At 43.1% G+C, this 19,246-nt stretch overlaps 1 protein-coding gene across 1 annotated transcript in view; it reads left to right on the top strand.

Annotated features, from left to right (window-relative positions):
- Positions 1-18,952, top strand: part of neto1l (neuropilin (NRP) and tolloid (TLL)-like 1, like) — a 75,105-nt gene extending 56,153 nt beyond the window's left edge. Inside the window, exons 6-12 of the mRNA XM_063912298.1 lie at positions 187-228; positions 541-668; positions 5,825-5,907; positions 6,629-6,774; positions 11,438-11,551; positions 13,886-14,504; positions 18,395-18,952. Of these exons, the coding sequence (XP_063768368.1) occupies positions 187-228; positions 541-668; positions 5,825-5,907; positions 6,629-6,774; positions 11,438-11,551; positions 13,886-14,504; positions 18,395-18,440 (1,178 nt within the window). The 3' untranslated portion in view covers positions 18,441-18,952. The remainder of the gene's footprint in view (positions 1-186; positions 229-540; positions 669-5,824; positions 5,908-6,628; positions 6,775-11,437; positions 11,552-13,885; positions 14,505-18,394) is intronic.
- Positions 18,953-19,246: the final 294 nt, after the last annotated feature.

Here is a 19,246-nt window from a genome sequence, read left to right as displayed (position 1 = left end):
TATGCTGCATGTAAAGTCCTTAAAGGAGGTTGTTTTTCATGTTGAAAGCAAAGTGAATTTAGGAGGAGAGCCATTTGTAGTTCAGTCTGCAGGAAGCTCCTCTGCTCATTGGTACCTGGTTGTTTTTGCCTCTGAGTTTTGTTTTCATGTATTAAAAATGAATGTCCTCTTCTGCTCTCTCCTCAGATCCGGACTTCGCAGACCTGGGAGTCCCCCCTCCTCTCCCCTGTAGGTATACTCGCTCTCTCTCTCCCTCTCTCTCTGCCTCTCTTCTTTCGCTCTTTCTCTCTTTGCCTCTCATGTTTCAACTCATTTTACGTACTATATTTATTCTCTGTTTAGAGACGTTCATACACTATGTTACATGTTAACTACGATAAATACAGTAGTGTATAAACAGGAAGACAAACACGTTTAGCTTATCCACACCTGTGTGTGTGTGTGTGTGTGTGTGTGTGTGTGTGTGTGTGTGTGTGTGTGTGTGTGTGTGTGTGTGTGTGTGTGTGTGTGTGTGTGTGTGTGTGTGTGTGTGTGTTGCAGCCTGTCAGTATGACATGGTGGGTCCAGAAGGGATCGTAGAGTCGCATCAGATCACCAGAGACGGGAAGGCGGGCCCCACCGAGGCCGTGGACTGTAAATGGTACATCCGCGCTCCGCCGCGTTCCAAGGTGAGTGACTAAGCGACGCTCCTGTCCAGCTGTGGCTCAGATTTACTGCTGGATCTGGAAATGTCACACAGAATAAAATGGAAATGTAACTGTGTTGGGAAGAATAGACGCTGCATTTGGAAAATACGTCTTTGGGAAACTTTCAGCCCCAACTTTAAGACTCCATTGAGCGTTTTTGAATCTTAATTTGATGTTTCCACTTTGCATTCCTGCACTGACGGCGTGAGATCAGGGGTTGCATCAGGAAGCTTTGATATCGCTGCTGGGTGAGTGCAGCTGTCAGCAGGATCCCGATGCGATGTGTTGGTGGCTGCGGGGGGAATTGTTCCTCTGCTGGGGTCAGACAGATAGGCAGCAGGGTTTACTCCAGGTCAGCCCCCCCCCCCCCCTTTTTTTTTTGTAATCAGCAAGCTGTTGCCAAGAGGACTGAAGGGATGGAAGGAGAGAGGGGTGAAGCAGACGGAGAGAGGGAGGGTTAGCGCTGATGAAATAGCGTTGCCATGCAGTTTGACCCCCAGGGCTCCAACAGCCTGTATTTGTGTTCTCCACACATGCATATACAAATACTGACACACAGAAACACACCTTGACAGCATCCCAGACATGCCTTCTTATCTGCAATGCATTAAAGCTAACGATTAACATTAAGTGTCCCCGGGCAGCGGTGCAGGAAAAAGCACATTTAACAAACTCTAAAACTCCTCATATGGCTCGATCATATACCCACAGTCGCACTGCAGTACATCTACTCCTGAAATAGTGTTGCAGGACTGGTTTTAATGGAATAAAGCCACACGTCTGCTTTGACTTTGATGATTAAAACAATTCAGTCTTGGACAGAAATGATGAGTCTTGCATTTTTTAGAGTTTAAAAGCTTTGGTCGGCTTTTTCGTAACTATAAAGCTTGTTTAACATTTAATTTCAGACATTTGAGTCTGTGGAAGAATGTAAAACCGCGGATAAAATACCTCCTTCAACCCCAATAATACATTTTATTTATCAAGTGCTTTATCAGGTGCTCAAAGAGGCTTCACAGAGGTAAAGAATAAGATAAAAATCGACCAATAAAACAACGTTTCTCAAGAGGACACCGCTTTACACATTAAAGCTGGGGAGTTTTGGTCGGTGTTGTGAAGGTTGGGAGGTCAGTGCAGTCTCTGATTTGTCGAGGTTATACCAAGGTTATAGCAAGAAATAAAAAATCAATTCATCTGAAATAGTTTCTAAGAAGGTTCTTTGGGATCGATTCAGTGTCACAGTCACACAGCACACATCAGGGAAGCTATGAAACGTTCTCCCATCTTTCACACCGCGCTGCACGGTACCGTACACACACGCTCCTATGATATACCTGGCTGATAATACTGCTGTGATTCATGGCCACAGCAATTTCTTAGCTTCTTATCTGAGGTATTCCTCGGGTCACATAATTCCTGCTGGCACCCTTTTCCTTCAGATTTTCTTTCGTTGCCCAAGGCCACGGGAACTATAAGACTGTGACATCCACCCAGAGCCATTCTCTTTACCGTCAGCGCTCATGTGGAGCCAGCCAATACACTTTGAAGCAGGTATGGGAGGGACCCTGGCCCAGGTTTAATGTTGAGGTCGATGCAAACAGCAGCATTGATTCCTCGGTACCTCTAAGTGGTGAGCATACGTCAGCCAGTGCATGTCGGCTGCAGAATGGCTTACGTGTGTGTGTGTGTGTGTGTGTGTGTGTGGGGGGGGGGCTGTGTGTGAAAGAGCGACAGAGTGATGCAGCCTGGCAGTATGATGTATTTTCCTCCGTCAGTATCAGTGTCATATTGGGCCCCGCAGGAGTGTCTCACAGGGCGAGTCGCGGGCAACATCCCGACTGTCAGTGGCACTGATGGACAAGGCAGCAAATACAAATGCTAGCACAGATCTGTCGTCAGTCACACACAAAGGTCTCCCACCCACCACCACTGCTCACTCTCAATTACCCATAAAACCTACTGTAAGTCTTTCTAAAACACACACATGCTGCTGCAGTGAGGCACCGCTGTGTACAGTACGCATGCTTTTATTACTCGATGCTGATACAGTACTGCACTTCACCCAATGTGCCAGAAACAGCAGAGAGATAATGACTTCCTACACCGGAGGCTCTAATTAGACCGGAGCACTCCAGAGAGAAGGTAGGAGGAGGAAAAATGGGAAAGATATACTTAATAATGCATTTTATCAAAGATCTAAATGCATTGAGGGGAGGTTTAGGGGTGAGGTGGCTGCACAGAGAATATACCTGCAGGTCAACAGTAATGACCGTGTGTTGTTGCCAGACGTGACAGCACTGCAGCAATATGAATGCCATAATGGGATTGCTTTACCACCTTGTGTCATTTGAATTCCTTCCCATAAATAGGTTTTGCAGGACTACCTGGAAGGAAACCGATAATTAGTTGTATAGGTCTCCAAAGAAACGTAAAGGCAACACAATATCGCCTTTTAACATAAATACAAAACAGCTCCCATCTTCTGCTCTCTGTTTGCATCATATCTTCTTCTCAGCTGTCCGGTTTCAGCTGACAGCTGTTAGTGGAGATGAATATTCCCCTTATTTTGACACATAGCAGTTGCTGCATCCATCATTTGTGCCTCGTCTGTTTTATACCATCTGCTTTCCTTTTCTTTTAACCGGCCGGCCTTCACTGGCTGACACCTTCCTGATGATAATGGTCAAAATATGGACATTCATTCAGACCATAATGAACAGCATGTACGCTGTTACAGGCCCCTTTTAAGGAAACAGTGAGAACATATTCTCCCCCAGCCAGTGATGGATTCTGCGTCGTTATTGGGCGCTGCAGAATCAATGAGGAGGCGGCCCATTTTCCTGCAGAAGAGCAATCTCTCGCCTTACAAATTGGTGATTGTATCTATCTGATCCATTGCCGTCATTTGGCTTTGTGATGGCGTCTGCAGTCAGATTTTTCTTCATCATCGGCCAGTTAGAGGAGTTCAGGCCATGAGAGATGTGGAAAAACACAAAGCGTCATTGCAGCATGTCTTTTCCAGATAAATAAAGTAACTAGCATCCGTCAGACGTGACTTAAGTGCATGCAAAGGTTGTGCAAAGATATCACAGCAATGGAAACTGCAGTTATTATCTTCCTCGCTTAAACTCAGTGAGCTAAGTGGAAACGAATGCAGTCCAAGGCACCATTTCCATGTCATAAAAACAAGACGCTTCTGATGCAGGACTACAAGGCTGTCATCTTTTACAGCATGACAGGCTTCACTGTATGTACCTGCATGGTACAGTCCTTTATGTTTTCATCGCTGTGTTGGTAGTGCCAAAAACCATAAGTGAAATCGTTTTGTGATTCTTGGTTCTTACGAGTTAATCTGCCACCGTCAGCACTAACAAAGTCCTGAAGCTGCTTTCCCTTCTGTCCTGCACTTTGCTTTTTGAGATACAGTAGTACATCTGTGGTGCTTATCTTATCTATGGAAATGTGAGGTTTTTACCAACCATAGAAGTGCTTAGCAATACAAAGACCACCCTGATCCTTATTACAAGCGTCAATATGTTTGCAAAGGTCTTACTCAAAGGTGCATATGAATAAAATCATGTGCTTTTCTTTAATAGAATCTGAAATAGCTGTCAGGATGGAGGCAAACTTTTAGAACAAGTACTTACAGAGGACATATTGTGCTCATCTTCAGGTTCATATTTGTGTTGAGTGTCTCTCCTGGGACATGTCTCCTTGCTTTAATGTTCAGAAAGCTCTTTATGTTTCTCATACTGCCTGTGCTGCAGCACCTCTTTTCACCCTCTGTCTGAAACCAGAGACCAGTCTGCTCTGATTGGTCAGCTGGCCGGCTCTGTTGTGATTGTTCAACCGCTTAGAGCTTACAAAATCTCATGGAAATTCATCTCTGGATGCAAAAATACTTGCACCACCAAGCTCTCGACCTAATGCACACTGTGTTGTGTTTGTAATGGGTCTCCACTTGTTGAATTAGCTTTTCCTGGTTCCAGACGGCTGCTTTAACTGCAGTCTTTGTGCTGCTGGTTGAAAACCTCTCGTCTCATTTAGCTGCTGCTCGCTGACGAGAGAACCAGCAGCCTAATTAACATGCTGACGGCCACCTCTTCAAATCACTGGCCTCTTGAACCTTCACTGTAACCTTACCAATGACCCATGAAATCAGACCTCTTTGGCAACGTGCCGCCTGGAAGGGAGCCATTTTTTTAACATCATCCAAACATAAAATCTCTTTCCTGATGCAAGTGATTATTTCTTCCAAAAAGTCCTTCATACTTTGAAAGGCAAGGCGTGTAAGGACTCAGATCACCGACCTGGTCATTGATGAGTTCATCCACCGTATCGAGAAACCATATTTTATATCCCAAGATTTCCCGTTTCATTCGGGAATCCGTGCATTAATTTATCCAGCAGTGACATTGAGCAGAATGTATCCCAGTATTGCAGCATGAAAGACCCAAACAGAAGCTGATTGTTGTGACGAAACAGTGGCTGAATATGACAAGTCTGGAGGTGGAAGATTATTGACAGCAATATAAAACCCCGGGGGAAATCGGCCCGTTTGTTCCCCCTAAGATCCATTTCACCTGTCATGTTGTTGGAGGCGAGTTGACACCGCGGGTTCTTTTTCCGCCTCCATCTGCAGCTTTCCTCTCCGGGCATCACATTTCACTGTCACACAATTAACCACCGTAATGATGGCGAGCGTCGGACCAGAACCAGATCTGTGATTGGCCGATCTCCCCCTTGATGAATGAGTGACAGGCAGTCACGGATGATACACAGGCAATAAGGAAGTGTGTGTTTCACGGAGGGGTTGCCGGTGTGATTAAACAGTCCTTATATCAGCCATGCTTTGTATTATACGTGTTTGAAGTCCATAAAGGGTCTAAAATAACTTAAATATGCAAGGTCTTCTTAAACTTTCACAAGGTTTTGTGTAACCCTTTATCTCAACAGATATGAATAATGAGTCTTAAGCTAATAGCCTCTGTCAGTCTGGGTGTAATGACTTTGTACGAGCAGCGGTCTGTCGGTCCGGTTTCATCACAGAGCCGCTGGATAATCAGGAAAATGAAGGAGCTGAATTATTTTCTCCGTCACGTCCTCATGTCTCTAAACTCCCTCTCTGTGTTGGACAGATCTACCTGAGGTTTCTCGACTATGAGATGGCCAACTCCAACGAGTGCAAGCGCAATTTTGTGGCGGTGTATGACGGTGGCAGGTGAGACATTCTAACCTTTTTATTTTGATTTCATTTTAATAAATCACACAGAGGATTCAGTTACGCATGACTCCTTAATCTCCGGATCACGACTCAATCATTATCTTGACATAACGACAACACACCAGTGGTCTTGTCAGTTCCTCTGTCCTTCCTTAGCTTAACACACTGGGAACTAAAGACCCAGATTGAGTAACAGATCTTACTTTTCTTTACAGGAAAAGTTCTCTGTCAAAAGAGGAATTGTCAAGTAGTTTAAGAGCACTTCTCTTTTAAAGTGTGACCAAAAAATAAAACATTGCCTCAAAATCAATGCTGTTGCCAATCCTTGACACATCTCAGACTCGGAAAATGTCTTTATTTTATGGCCTTTCAGAAAGTATAGGCACAGGTGTAAAAGTAAACACACGTATAGATTGACATGTCTCTCTGCAGGTGAGGGCTATCAATGTTTCCACCAGTTTTTATTCCAAATATCAAACTGTTTCTTTGATCGAAGAGCCAGAGAGTTATTTTGATCTCAAGATAGTGAGCTGATAGAATCACCATCAAAGAAAACAATATTTGATATTTTGAGGATGAAATTGAATTATTGAGAGCTCAACATCTAAATTGTTATCTGGCTGAAGATAAAGTAGAGTTACAGGGTTTTGATATCTTGTAAATTCTCTGTGTGGGTTACTGAGATGATACACATGGATTTTTCCTCTCCTCCTCTCAGCTCGGTGGAGGACCTGAAGAACAAGTTCTGCTCCACCGTGGCCAACGACATCATGCTGGTTTCCACGCTGGGCGTCATCCGCATGTGGGCGGACGAGGCCAGCCGCAAGAGCCGCTTCCGCATCCTGTTCACCACCTACCAAGAGCGTGAGCTATCACACACACTGTTTGTCATAAAGATGTTTACAGCACCGTGAGCCACCCACTGTGGGAACCTGATTAGCCTTATTAATCAGACCGGCGCTGCGTGACAGCCACACTGGAGGCACAGTAAAAAACAAGTCAGGTGTTTAGTAGTCGCCGTTAAAGGCAGGGGGAGGAGGAGGAGGAGGCACAGTGACCACGTTTATGGTGACCTATATCAGATTCTGGTAATAGGAAAGGTGCTGTCACAGGTTTCCATTCACTTTTATGAGCGTTTAAACGGCAGAAAGCAGCAAACCGAGGTATGTGATTTCCTTTATAGGGAATATCGCCTCTGGGTTAGTGTGCATGTGATAGCACTGGTGGATTTAGCTCAGTGCTGGATGCAGAGGGAGAGAGAGTGAGACAAAGGATGAGCTACAGTATGTACACACACTTTCACACACACACACAGTAACTCTTCCTCTTCCTCATTCACTGCCTCCTCACTGATGGCAGCTTGTAGTTTGACAGGGGTCGCAGAGGGCATCCTTTGTACTAGTGAGGTGAATGAAGAGGGTCTGAGGCTTCAGTATACAGTATGTCAATGTCATTCAGCGCCTTTAAATGCCACAAACACACACACACACACACACACACACACACACACACACACACACACACAAACACACACACACATGCACACACACTGCACTTCCTCTCCACAGCTTGAAGAGGAATCCTCTCACAGCAGAGTGGATGAGGTCAAAGATTAACATCAAATGTGGTATAACTGGTGAGTGGTGCATTCATGTGCTGCTCTGATGGTCCGTTTTTTCCACGTTGGGGGGTCCGACTTTGGTGTTTATGGGAGCTTTAAGTCGCATCTTGGAAACAACCCAGATGCTGCAAAGATTTGTTGTATTTTTTGCTCAGAGCACTTAAAAAGAGGGCTCAGATGCATCCTTTCAGATCGCTCTATTATTGCCACAGTGTGTCATCCTGATGCATCATGAATAAAGGCATGTATTTGAAAGTCACTTCTTATTAAAAGCGAAGAATTAAACGTTACGTCACGCTGCATGGTGGATTGGATTTCCTAAATGTCACAAACTAGTTCCCGATGTTTAAGAAAGGCCATTCTAACTCTCTATTGGCTGTGTGTGGTGGTGCTGAGGTTTACTGACTACAGCATCTCGGAGGAGCGGCGGGTTGTTTGTGTTGTGTCCTCCTTTGTGAGGCCAGGACGTGCTGTTGCCCGGGCAACGCCTCAGCCTAAGTCACTCAGGCGGTCCGCAGCCAGACCCCCACCTCAGACCCGAGCATCAGTACATCATATATGTGGCGTACTACCCAAAGTGACTTAAAATAAGTGCAATTAACAAGAAACATGCAGGTTTATAAGCTTCAAATCATCAAAAGATTGAACGTCTGTGTGATGATTACAGCTTCTAGATTTATTTCGTGCATTTCCCCATAAAGCTAATGTTAGAGCGCGTATATGAAGTATAAATGATGAGCTACAAGTGCTGGTGCATTAGTTTCAAATGGGCTCTTTAATACTGCAGTTTTTATTGAGTTTAATGGCAGAGATGCAGTAGAAACAGCTGGGTTTTCAGTCAGCGTTGAAGATGTGTAGACTCTCTGCTGTTCTGGTATCAATGGGGAGCCTGTCCTGCCGTTTTGGAGCCAGGATAGCATCCAGACTGAGTCCCCCGCTCCGCTCAGCAGCGCTGCAGCTTCCTGTCAGCGGCGGAGGAACAGTGTGCAGACAACAGACCGGGTGCAGAGTCACTGTCTTCACACACTGCTGCTGCAGAGCAATGTCTTTAAAGTGTTAAAAGTAAAACACACTGCTAGACTAGAAGTAGTGGAGCCAACCAGCAGCCTAAATCTACACGCATCAGCATTTTGTCACAAGGTTTTGACAGGTTGTTATAACCCGTGTGCACCCTGTATGCCTACATTAAGTGCATTTTTGGTGTTGATTTCATCTCATTGGAAGCTGGAAGGGCACACGGAGCACAGGGAGGCGAGGAAAGTATTTTAATGACTCGACAGAGTGGATGAAATGCCGCCTGACATTCAGATTTTAGAGGAGAAGTCCCATGAAAACAGATTTGTGATTGAAATTAAACTAAAGGAAATATAATATGTTATTATCCTAGCAAGAAGAAATATAAGTGAGTGAGCTGCTATTATTTTCTATAAGTATACGATACTTAAGTGATGGTTGTTGGAAAGTAGCATGCATATTGATTGGTGCTTATCCCTATTATACCTGTAAGTAGATTATAACCTTAATAAGTATATTTATAATGCATTATGGACGTGGTTGTCATATGAAGTGCAACCAAAACATTTTGAAAGTCATTGCTATTGAAAGAGCTTATAGGGAGGTAGTATGTGCACCGGAGAAGAACAGTATGAAGTGAATTAATTCCCCTCCCCAGGTGAAAGGAACACAGTGTGTAACTTCTACCAGAGAGTGTGTTTTGCAGCTTATATGGAACTTTTTGGTACCTTAAACTCTCCCCTGCTGCAGCTTTTCCGGTTGTTCACAGCTGCTGCTTCCCAGTGGGACCAGAAACGTTCCCAAACCTCCACCTCCACCGCGTTCACACCTGCAGATCTGTTTACAGGCTCACACACAGGCACACCTACAGTGTTAGATTGCCAGTGTGACGTAGAAGAAAGTGAAGCCTATCTTTACCCAAGAAGCAATTATGTGTTAGGTGATAAACGTGCCTGTGTGACTTCTGGGCTGTCAGCATTGTTACGCCTCATCAACAGATATCTCTGGGGCTGCGGAGGGAGATCTGCTCCGGCTTCACTGCACACATCACTTCTGGTTTCTTGCAAAGCTTCTTCTGCTGAATGCATGAGAGCGTCTGAGAACAACACAGTGTGCTAATAATCTGTTAAAGTATGGATCTCTGCTGGAGCTCAGATCAGATTAGATCCTCTCTGAGCACTTTGTATCTCGGTTACTTTGAGATTAAGTGTGGGGTAATCAAACTGAATTGTCAACTGTGTTTACAGCTTGTCTGCTAGTTCGCCCTGGGGCAGAAGACCTCCAACGTAGTGTGAGGCGAGGGGGGTTTTATAAATAAGAGAGAAGAAGAAGAGAGCAGAGTGATAACCATGTGTTGCTTCTCTGCACAAGACTCTACGCTCTGCAGAAACACCCCGACTGTTTTCATCAGACTCTCGTTTAAGCGTTGATTTATGCTTCCCGCAGTGACTGGGATGTGCTTTTGTGCGTGCAAAAATATTACAAGATGTGTTGAAATTAATTTAGCAGGAGATAAATGTGGATCTCAGTCTGGTTTCATGCATGTGGAGGAGGCAGGAGGAGAAGGAGTGGGCTCCCTCTGCTGGTTATTGACAGGAAGTGTAAGACTGAGAACTCACAGGGACAATGTGAGTCAGGAAGTGTTGTCAGACGGGCTGGGATTCAGAGAGAGGTGGAGATTATTCACTCTAATTCAGGGTGTTATTATTCACTCGGGAAGAGGGCTGGGATGGAACAGCCATGTATCACAGTGGTAACGCTGTCAGTCCCCGAGCTCTGCCAAACCTCTGCATGGTAGGCTGCTTTAGGACCACTTTCGGGGGGGTGGTGTTTTATGTGTGAGACGAGAGAGAATTATTTCCTTTCATGCACATTTTACATTTGCCCATGAAAACCCTGATAGGAGACACGATCATTTGAATACATCTTGAAACATCGCGTTTTGTTCACTCTTCTTAGGAGTACATTTATGGATAAAAGCAAAGCGAGACCGAAAGATAGAAACAGACTTAGGGAATAAAAGCTTTATTTAACTATACTATAAACTCTTGATTGTACTTTAGCATACTAACAGACCATTTAGAACCTTACTTCAAGTAGTGCTACTTTATGGTTCTATCCACTACCTTTAGGAAGTAAATATTATACTGTTACTTACTTTTTACTGCAATGTTCAGGCAAATTACTGTAAAATCACACTTTAGATGAGTGTAATAATAACGTGCAGAATTTCCACCGCAAAGGTCTGAAATGTGATTACTGTGAGGACAGAATAATGCATATTGTGCATTTAAACAAGACAACTTATTAGCTTGTGGTTAGCTTACAGTTGCTCTCTCCCTCCCTGTGATACCGCGACAGCATGAAGCAATGAACTGGCCAATCAGCTGGTTCATGCATTAGTATGATTGGTCGTTGAGAGTAAGGGCACCTTGAGTTTAAATAGTATCTCATCATTTAAACTGTATATGTATACAATAGAGCCTCCAACGTTAGCTTTATGATGAAATGCACTTATTGTAAGAGGCTTTGGATAAATGTGTAACTGTAATCATCACAGATCCTCAGAGTTACTACACACTCTTACCGTACACACACATCTGGGATGTTCATTTGTATATTAGAAGTTGTCTCTATGAAAATTCATGGAGAACAGATGGGTTCTGGTCTGATTTTAATAATGCACCTCCAAATGTATATGTCGAAATCTGGCTACGTGACTGCAGCCCTGAGTAAACACTGATTTGTTGCAGGGTATCCAAAATGTAAGACACATTTGCTTCTGTTTATGAGCACAAATACTGAAAAAGTGTAAATAATTGAATGTGCGTATGGCATGATGTTAAGGGGAGTATATTTGTGTCATTGTGTTTGTGTGTTTCCTCCTTCCAGCTCCATGTGACGCCGATGCCTTCTTCTGCCACAGCAACATGTGCATCAACAACACGCTGGTGTGTAACGGCATGCAGAACTGTGTCTATCCCTGGGATGAGAATCAATGTAAAGGTGAGATGATAGACTTTATCACCGGGAAAAAAGGCCGTACGCTTAAGTGTTTCAGCACCATGGAGAGCGACAGGGTGGCAGAGCGGTTTGAACACTGCTGTATGAGCGTTACACACTCCAATACTACTTTTCACAGAGAAAATGAACAAGTTCTCACTTTGTCTGTATTGCTGTCACCTGAAACTCAATATTTATGTAGCTTTATCTTAAGGAATACACAAAGGGATGTCACAGATGGCTCATTTGCACACACTGCCCACATGTATTTTTGAATAACGGTTGATAATGATTGACAAAGAGACAGTTATTGCACTCCAGATTAAATATCACCTACTTTGATTAGCCGTTTATTTTTTACATTTATACTTTATTGTCGTGTTTTTTCTGTAGCATTTTTAGCATTTTTTCAATTTAATTAGAAGCCCTGGGTTATTTGTATTTTTCTTATTTCTCTTATTTGATAAACGTAATAATATTTGATATATACTTCTCACTGGTTTTTCAGGGGGTAGGCGGAATTGAATGTATGTTTATAGTTTGATTGTTAAGGATAAAGTCTCAAATACATTTTACTGTGATTGATATTGCTCTATATGCTAAACGATAAACCTTAGAGAGCTTGATTGTATGCGACCGCTGACCTGGTTTGTGGTCCAGGTCTTTGAAGCTGCTGCCTTCCTCCCTGTGTCTGTGGCTCGAGGCATCAAGGACCTATGTACTCTCTGACTTTGTGATACCATCAGTTCCTTCATTTCCCCTGCAGTTTGATCTCTCTCTCTGCACTCTGAATTTTAAAGCCACTGGATCCATACATTGATCCCCGGCGTCTGCTGCTGGCAGCTCCATCATTTATCCAGGATTTCGTAGACATGTTGTAGACTCATGGGAAGTTTTTCTCTGCATTATAGCGCCAATTAATTAATGATCTTTTCCTCAACCGTTCATAGCACATCACTGTATTCACTGTACATAAGGTGGCATCTATACAGAGCCCTCCAGCAACTCCCACGCCCATAAATACGATATGGTTTTCTGTTCGCTGCTGTCCTCGGCTCTGATGTATCTCTACTACTGTGGTACCATTATCTACAGCTGCTCTGCAGTAACATTGCCCCACAGTTACCCTTCCACTCCTGCATGTAATCGAGTTGATTCTGTATTCACAGTACTGTTACTCTCTCTTAAGCAGAGTAAATGACAAATTGCATCAATTAATTAAATCCTTTCGAGCCGACTCCTCACTCACACTGAGAAACTGCTCCAGCCTGCAGTCAGCGCTTGTAAAGGTGCAGGAGGCCGTGTTTCTCACTCCATCTTCCCTCTGCACTCTTGTTACACGGGCTACATTTGTCCTCATTAGAGATAAAATGTCAGGTTTTATCCCCTTCCCCTTTACACTTCTGATTGTACCCATTCACTGTCACTGAAGCTGCTGTGTAACATGTTCATACAGCATGTAAATGTCACAGATCTCCCGTCAGACTGCCTCTCTGCCGGGTTTCCCTCGTGACAACAGAGCGTAGCTTAGCTGTGACCTTCTCTCTCTCGTTTTATCATCATATGAAACCCACAGACTCTTGTGCACGTCCATGTGTTCAAAATGGTGTTGTACATGTGAGCTATGGTATCTATTTTTGAGTTGTTGCCAAGGAAATATTTATAACCAGTTGCTCAGCCTCACCCTGACTGTTGCTATTCCTGTCCAGATGTCCTTTATCACACAGCTTCGTTACTACAACAGTGGCAGATTAACTCTTGAAGTTCTTGGTAGTACTTTTAGACATTAGATCCGCCTCAAGAAAAAAGTCAAGTGAATGTCTCCCACACATAATTACAATGTTTGATTTGCATTACCTGCTGCAAATGTGCATGAGTCTTTGCTTTGACACTGTATGAAATTGCGCCCAAAACATTTGCTCTGTTGGTTTGAACACTTAATTTACTTGGACGAAGAACAGCATCTTGTCTTGATGGTTACCCTCGATTTGCAAAACTCTTGCAAGATAATGAAGATGAGACATTGAACTCGAATGGTTGGAAGTTGGGATGGGTTATTTTGAAGTGAATCTTGCAAGAGTTTCAGAGCCGTGCAAATCGAGGGTAACCATCTAGACAAGACCTGAAACCTCTCTCAGAGGTACTGCATGGTTTGGTAACTACTGCAGGGTAGGGAGCTAGACTTGCTAACACTTTTTCAGCCAATATCGGAGACAGACACACAGGCTGTTTGGTGTAGTCTGCGAAGTGTTTAATGGTCGACTAACCGGGAATAGAGCTGTTATTATATTCTCATTGATGTACCATCTTCCCTCTCTGATGTCTCTTCCCCTGCAGAGAAGAGGAAAGCAAACATCTTGGACAACCTGAACAACACAAACAGCACCATCATCGGCGTGACCTGCTGCGTCGTCCTCATCCTGCTCATCGTCTCCGTCATCGTGCAGATCAAGCAGCCGCGGAAGAAGTACATCCTGCGGCGGGAAGACTTCGACCCCACCATGTTCCAGGAGGTGTTCGAGCCGCCGCACTACGAGCTGTGCACATTACGCAGCGCCACCGCCGCCGCCGCCTCCGCTGACTTGGTGGACCTGGCCGAGGACTTTGAGAACTACCACGCCCTGCGCCGCGCCTCCTCGCGCTGCATCCACGATCACCACTGTGGCTCCTCCTCCAACCCAGGCTCCGCACACATATCCCAGCTGTCCCTCAGCGGGCGAGGAAGCCGCGGCAACTTGAGCGCCCGCGACGCCGCCGCTCTGCTAACGGACCTCCCGCAGCCGCCTATGGCGGTGCGCCCCCTGCTGCCGTCCTCCGGGAACCGCCGCAGCATCCTGGTGATGAAGCACAGCTACTCGCAGGAGGCGGCGGACAACGGCTGCGACATGGACGACGACATGGAGGAAGTTCCCACCACCAGCCACCGGCTCTCCCGCCACGAAAAGGCAGTACAGCGGTCAGTATCCATAGATTTCTGATGAGCAGAGAGCAGCAGTTAACGATGGGGAGAGTGTGTGGGAAGCATTTACTTTTGTTTTCCTCTTATTTTAGCTTCCTCATGTTTTTTTTATAATATAAAACGCTTCTTTTTGTTGCATTAACCCCTGTTCTTTCTCCTCCTTTCTATCATAAAACTTTGTTTTTCACAAAGGGCTAAATTATGTCCCCTCTTGCATGCTCATCACTGAACATGTCAAGCGCCCCCTGCTAGTTTTACCCTTAAAGTCATGATTTACAGCTCTTTCTACTCAATTGTACTTTGAAATGTGTCAATGCAGACCTCATTTTAGAAGATATTCATTATCTTTAACTGTTAATGCAAGGGCTTGAATTTGTGCCTCATTGAGACTAATGGGTATGCGTGCAGAAATATGCATTTCTTGCTGCAAAAATACTTATATTTAGCTAAATATTTTGGCATGAACCAGATTTTCTATAAAGTAAAACAGTAGTATGCTGTGTACTTGCCCCTTGACAGCTTGAAAAGTAACCGTACATGTTTAAGAAGTGTGCATTCCTGGAGATAACGCCTTCCTGCATGCACTTTCTATGTGCTCCTCCTACAGTGTTCTTGACTGTTCATTCACTTTCTGCATGCCAGGCTCCCAGAGCGTAGCGAAGCACTAATGAAGTGTATTTCTGTTCTGTAGCACACTGTGCATTCTGACCTCTCTATGCAAAGCCAGTTTGATATTAAAGAAAGAGCCGTGACATTTCAGGTTCTGCCTCATTGGCTCTTTGAGCAAACATGAATCAGAGTACAACACAACTAGGGTCTAAGAGACAATCTCAAGGTAAGCACTCCTTATCCAACGGAAATCTCTAAATGTTGTTGTGTAGTCATCATCTGCCCAGTCAGTTTATATACTTTATGTCAGTTATCTTTTCCTTTTCTGTGATTTTTTTGCGCGGGTTCTTTTATTTGTTCATTTTCACCAAGATGGTTTTCTTGCTTGCGGCCATCTTGCCCTCCTTGTAAGTTTTTTTTTGTGTGTGTGTGATGCTCCAGTTTGCTGTATGTCTCCTGAGGACATACATGGTCTCACTCAGTGGATTTTCATCAGCATGGACTTTTTTCATCTGTAGTTGAAGCTGTTATCGAACAATGTGGCTAACCTCTGCACTTCCCTACCTTCAGAAAATCACACTTATCTTTATGTATGTAAAGAAGCTTGTCAAATCCACATAAAAGCACACATTTATAAAGCAGACACCTTATCATGGAAGAAGATTAGGACTCATTGTGAAAAATGTGTTTGAGTTCTTGATTTAGATCTGATTCTGAGATTAAAGTCACAAGTGTAAAGTTACAGGAGTAATAAATGTTCCTAAAAATGTCCCAGTTTAGCTCAAATATAAACTCAAATAAATTAAGAAATATGTTCTGTCTTTATCATCTGAACTCTGACTTTAATCTCAGAACTCAAATATATTTTTTTTAATAAAAATGAACTTTATGCTCTCATTTCTGAAAAGTCAAAGTTCTGACATTTGTCCCTAATCCTCTTCCGTACAATCTTTTCATTCACTAAATCAGTGGGATATCTTTGCACACACTAAAGAAAGCTATTGAGATTAGTTAACTACCTTATTAAACTCTGTAAGTACTGACTGATGACACCTTTATGCCGAGTTCCTCTGTAGTTTTGCATGATTTCTGTAGTTTATGATTTTGTGTTTTGGTTAATTGTGAAGCATACAGTAGTATTTCTGCCTGTGTAACACTTCATGTGTGTGCTCCATCACCAGGCTTTCATGGAGCTGCAATAAGCACAATATGATGCAGTTTTATCTTAAGTTAGATTAATAACATTTAATATGCAAATATCTGCATAAAGAAGTTGCATTTCAGTGCATATTTACAACAGTGCACGTCTGCAGCTTTATGCTTGCACACAATGGAGCGATCACAGGAAGTGTTACCGATAGTTGTGTCTTTTACTGTGAACAATGTGCTGTCCTGTGTGTGTGTGTGTGTGTGTGTGTGTGTGTGTGTGTGTGTGTGTGTGTGTGTGTGTGTGTGTGTGTGTGTGTGTGTGTGTGTGTGTGTGTGTGTGTGTGTGTGTGTGTGTGTGTGTGCTTATGTTCTACATTATGTTGCATTGTCTCCATCATGTAGACTTCTTGAGAATAGTGCAATCCTGGATCAGTACGAACGGGCGTCACTGACATATGAGAAAGCGGAGCGGAGGTTTACACCAGCATGATGATGCTGATGATGAAGGGACTCTTTGACGAGAGGAAATTGAATATGTAATCATGTGATGAACACAAAGGACTAGATGAAATACTCTGTGCGTTAATCCAGATGTCCTTTTGTCTCGCTGGAAAGAAATGGACCTTTTAGAATAAACACTATTCCTGATTATCCATTATTAAACTTTAAATTTGTCCCAGATTCCTCACTGAAATAAATGTGATAAAGCATATTGAAGTTGTTTTAAAGCATGTATTTCTCAAATGAATAGCACACATATTCTGATTTGTAAAGCTCATTATAGGAGCTTGCTGTTTTTTAAATCGAGGACGATTCTATTTATTGGAATTAGTTACTAACCTAATCAAATTCTGTTGGAATAATCAGCTAATTTGGATAACACTTCAACGTTTGTGCATGCTTCGTCTAAAAACATTAATACACTAACATTAAAATATACAAAATGCCCATTTACTAACACACACATCCAAGAGTAGTTGAGGAAATGCATCTTCCAGATTAATTGCATTGCATGTTGTCGCTTTAAGAGAGTTGCACCATTTTCATTTGAACTAACTCACTTTTTGACGCGCACTTTTAGAATACTTGTTTCTTTTTAAGTACTTAAAGTCTGATTGTCTTCTGACCTTCTTCTACTGCAGGAGCCTCTTTGTATCAAAACAGACTTTTATACCGTAGGGCGAGTTTTTACATTTACTCTAAATATCTTCAGGGCTGATTTTATTGATGCTTTGTAAAATAAATAACAATAAAGCTTCACCTTCTTTGTTTGATTGGCTTTTGCTCTTCCGTGTGTCCTCAAACTGTCAGCACACACACTCATACCGATGTCTTTATGTGTTGCTTTATTAGCTTTAGAGGATTAGTTTCACCGAGCAGGACAATAAGACAGAGTCCGAATAAAGGCCGGTGTCTGACGGACAACTTAATTGACTTTTTTGTGTTTGCCCTGATGCGATTATCCCCACACACTCTGCAGAAAGGACGGATCAGCCTTACACACTCGCTGGAAAACATCCTGCAATACCCAGAGAGATTAGACATAAACAACACACACACACACCCACACACACACACACACACACACACACACCTTCTGTCTCACTCTGTCATTGTCCGAGTTGTTTTCTTACTGTCAGTTTTTATGTTATTTACTATCATTGTGTGCATTTTTTTCTGCATTCAATGTCATGTATGTATTATTTACATCCATGCTCTGACATCTTCTTTTCCACACACACACACACACACACACACACACACACACACACACACACACACACACACACACACACACACAGGTTTGCAGAGACTGAATAAAATGTTCCTTTTCGATACACGTTGCACATCTGTGTGTTGTCTTTCTGTTTGGCCATATTTAAAAAGCAACCCTCTTCTTTGCTCCTATCTTGAACACACACACACACACACACACACACACACACACACACACACACACACACACACACACACACACACACACACAGTCACAAAGTAATCTGCCAGCGTATAGACAGAGGCAGACAGCTCAGTAATTAGTCTGCACCAGTTCGATCACAGCAGCAGGAGATGGGAACAGCGCAGGGCCGGAGCAGACTTAAAGTAATAGTGTTTTCATTTCTCTGCAGATACATCAGACAGATGCATCACTCCTCTGCATCTTGCCAGCTTTGACAGCATTCGGAGCTAACCTTTTCTCTCCCATGCATCTTGAGTGAACTGAGCAACTTGTAGAGTGTTGTGATGATGAGAAAAATGTAAAAGTAAAAAAGAAAAAAAAAGGTTTGTGATGTACGCAAGTTTGTCTTCTTTGCTTTGGGACAGAAGAGGTGCATTTCCCCCCGATACCTGCTGGGGAAACACGAGCGACGGATAATTCAGACACGGGACTGAAGCGTGTGTGTTTTTTGAGGAATAGAGTACCTTTAATGTAAAGTGGTTCAAAACTGAATCAGGTTTTTTAATCATCACATTGCAGCTGCTGAGTTCCCTTTGAGTTCCTATTCTGATGTCATCTCTTTACGGTAGAGGATCAGGTTGTTTTTATATCCAAACAAGAGACGCCTTTTTGAGAAGAAACTGGAGTGTTTAAGCTCATACTGTTGATTTGTCCCTCTCTCACTGATGAGTGTTATTTACTTACTTCACTTCATTGTGGTGTTTTTTTTAACCCCCTTTACATTTGATTTGATAACAGAAAATTCTGGATAGAATGTTTTCAATAAACTGATGTTTACTGATCGTTTGGTGGTGCTTTATTTTGTCAGGATCATCCCATTTCTATTTCCACTTGCACCAAAGTGCCATTATACAGGATTACATCTTAGTGCTGCCTAGGAAACACTTATTTTCAAATGAAGAACAAAATAATGTTGGTTTAATGTAATGCATATACGAAAAAACAAACAACAAACAGAAGTGGTTCTTCCTTAAAGTGTTCACCATGTAGTTATAAGGAATTATTAAGTGCTTACACGCCC

The sequence above is a fragment of the Eleginops maclovinus genome, chromosome 21 (assembly GCF_036324505.1).
Source record: "Eleginops maclovinus isolate JMC-PN-2008 ecotype Puerto Natales chromosome 21, JC_Emac_rtc_rv5, whole genome shotgun sequence".
In the NCBI taxonomy this organism is placed as follows: Eukaryota; Metazoa; Chordata; class Actinopteri; order Perciformes; family Eleginopidae; genus Eleginops; species Eleginops maclovinus.
Note: the sequence above shows the minus strand (reverse complement) of the source record. Positions and strands in the feature narration are given on the sequence as shown.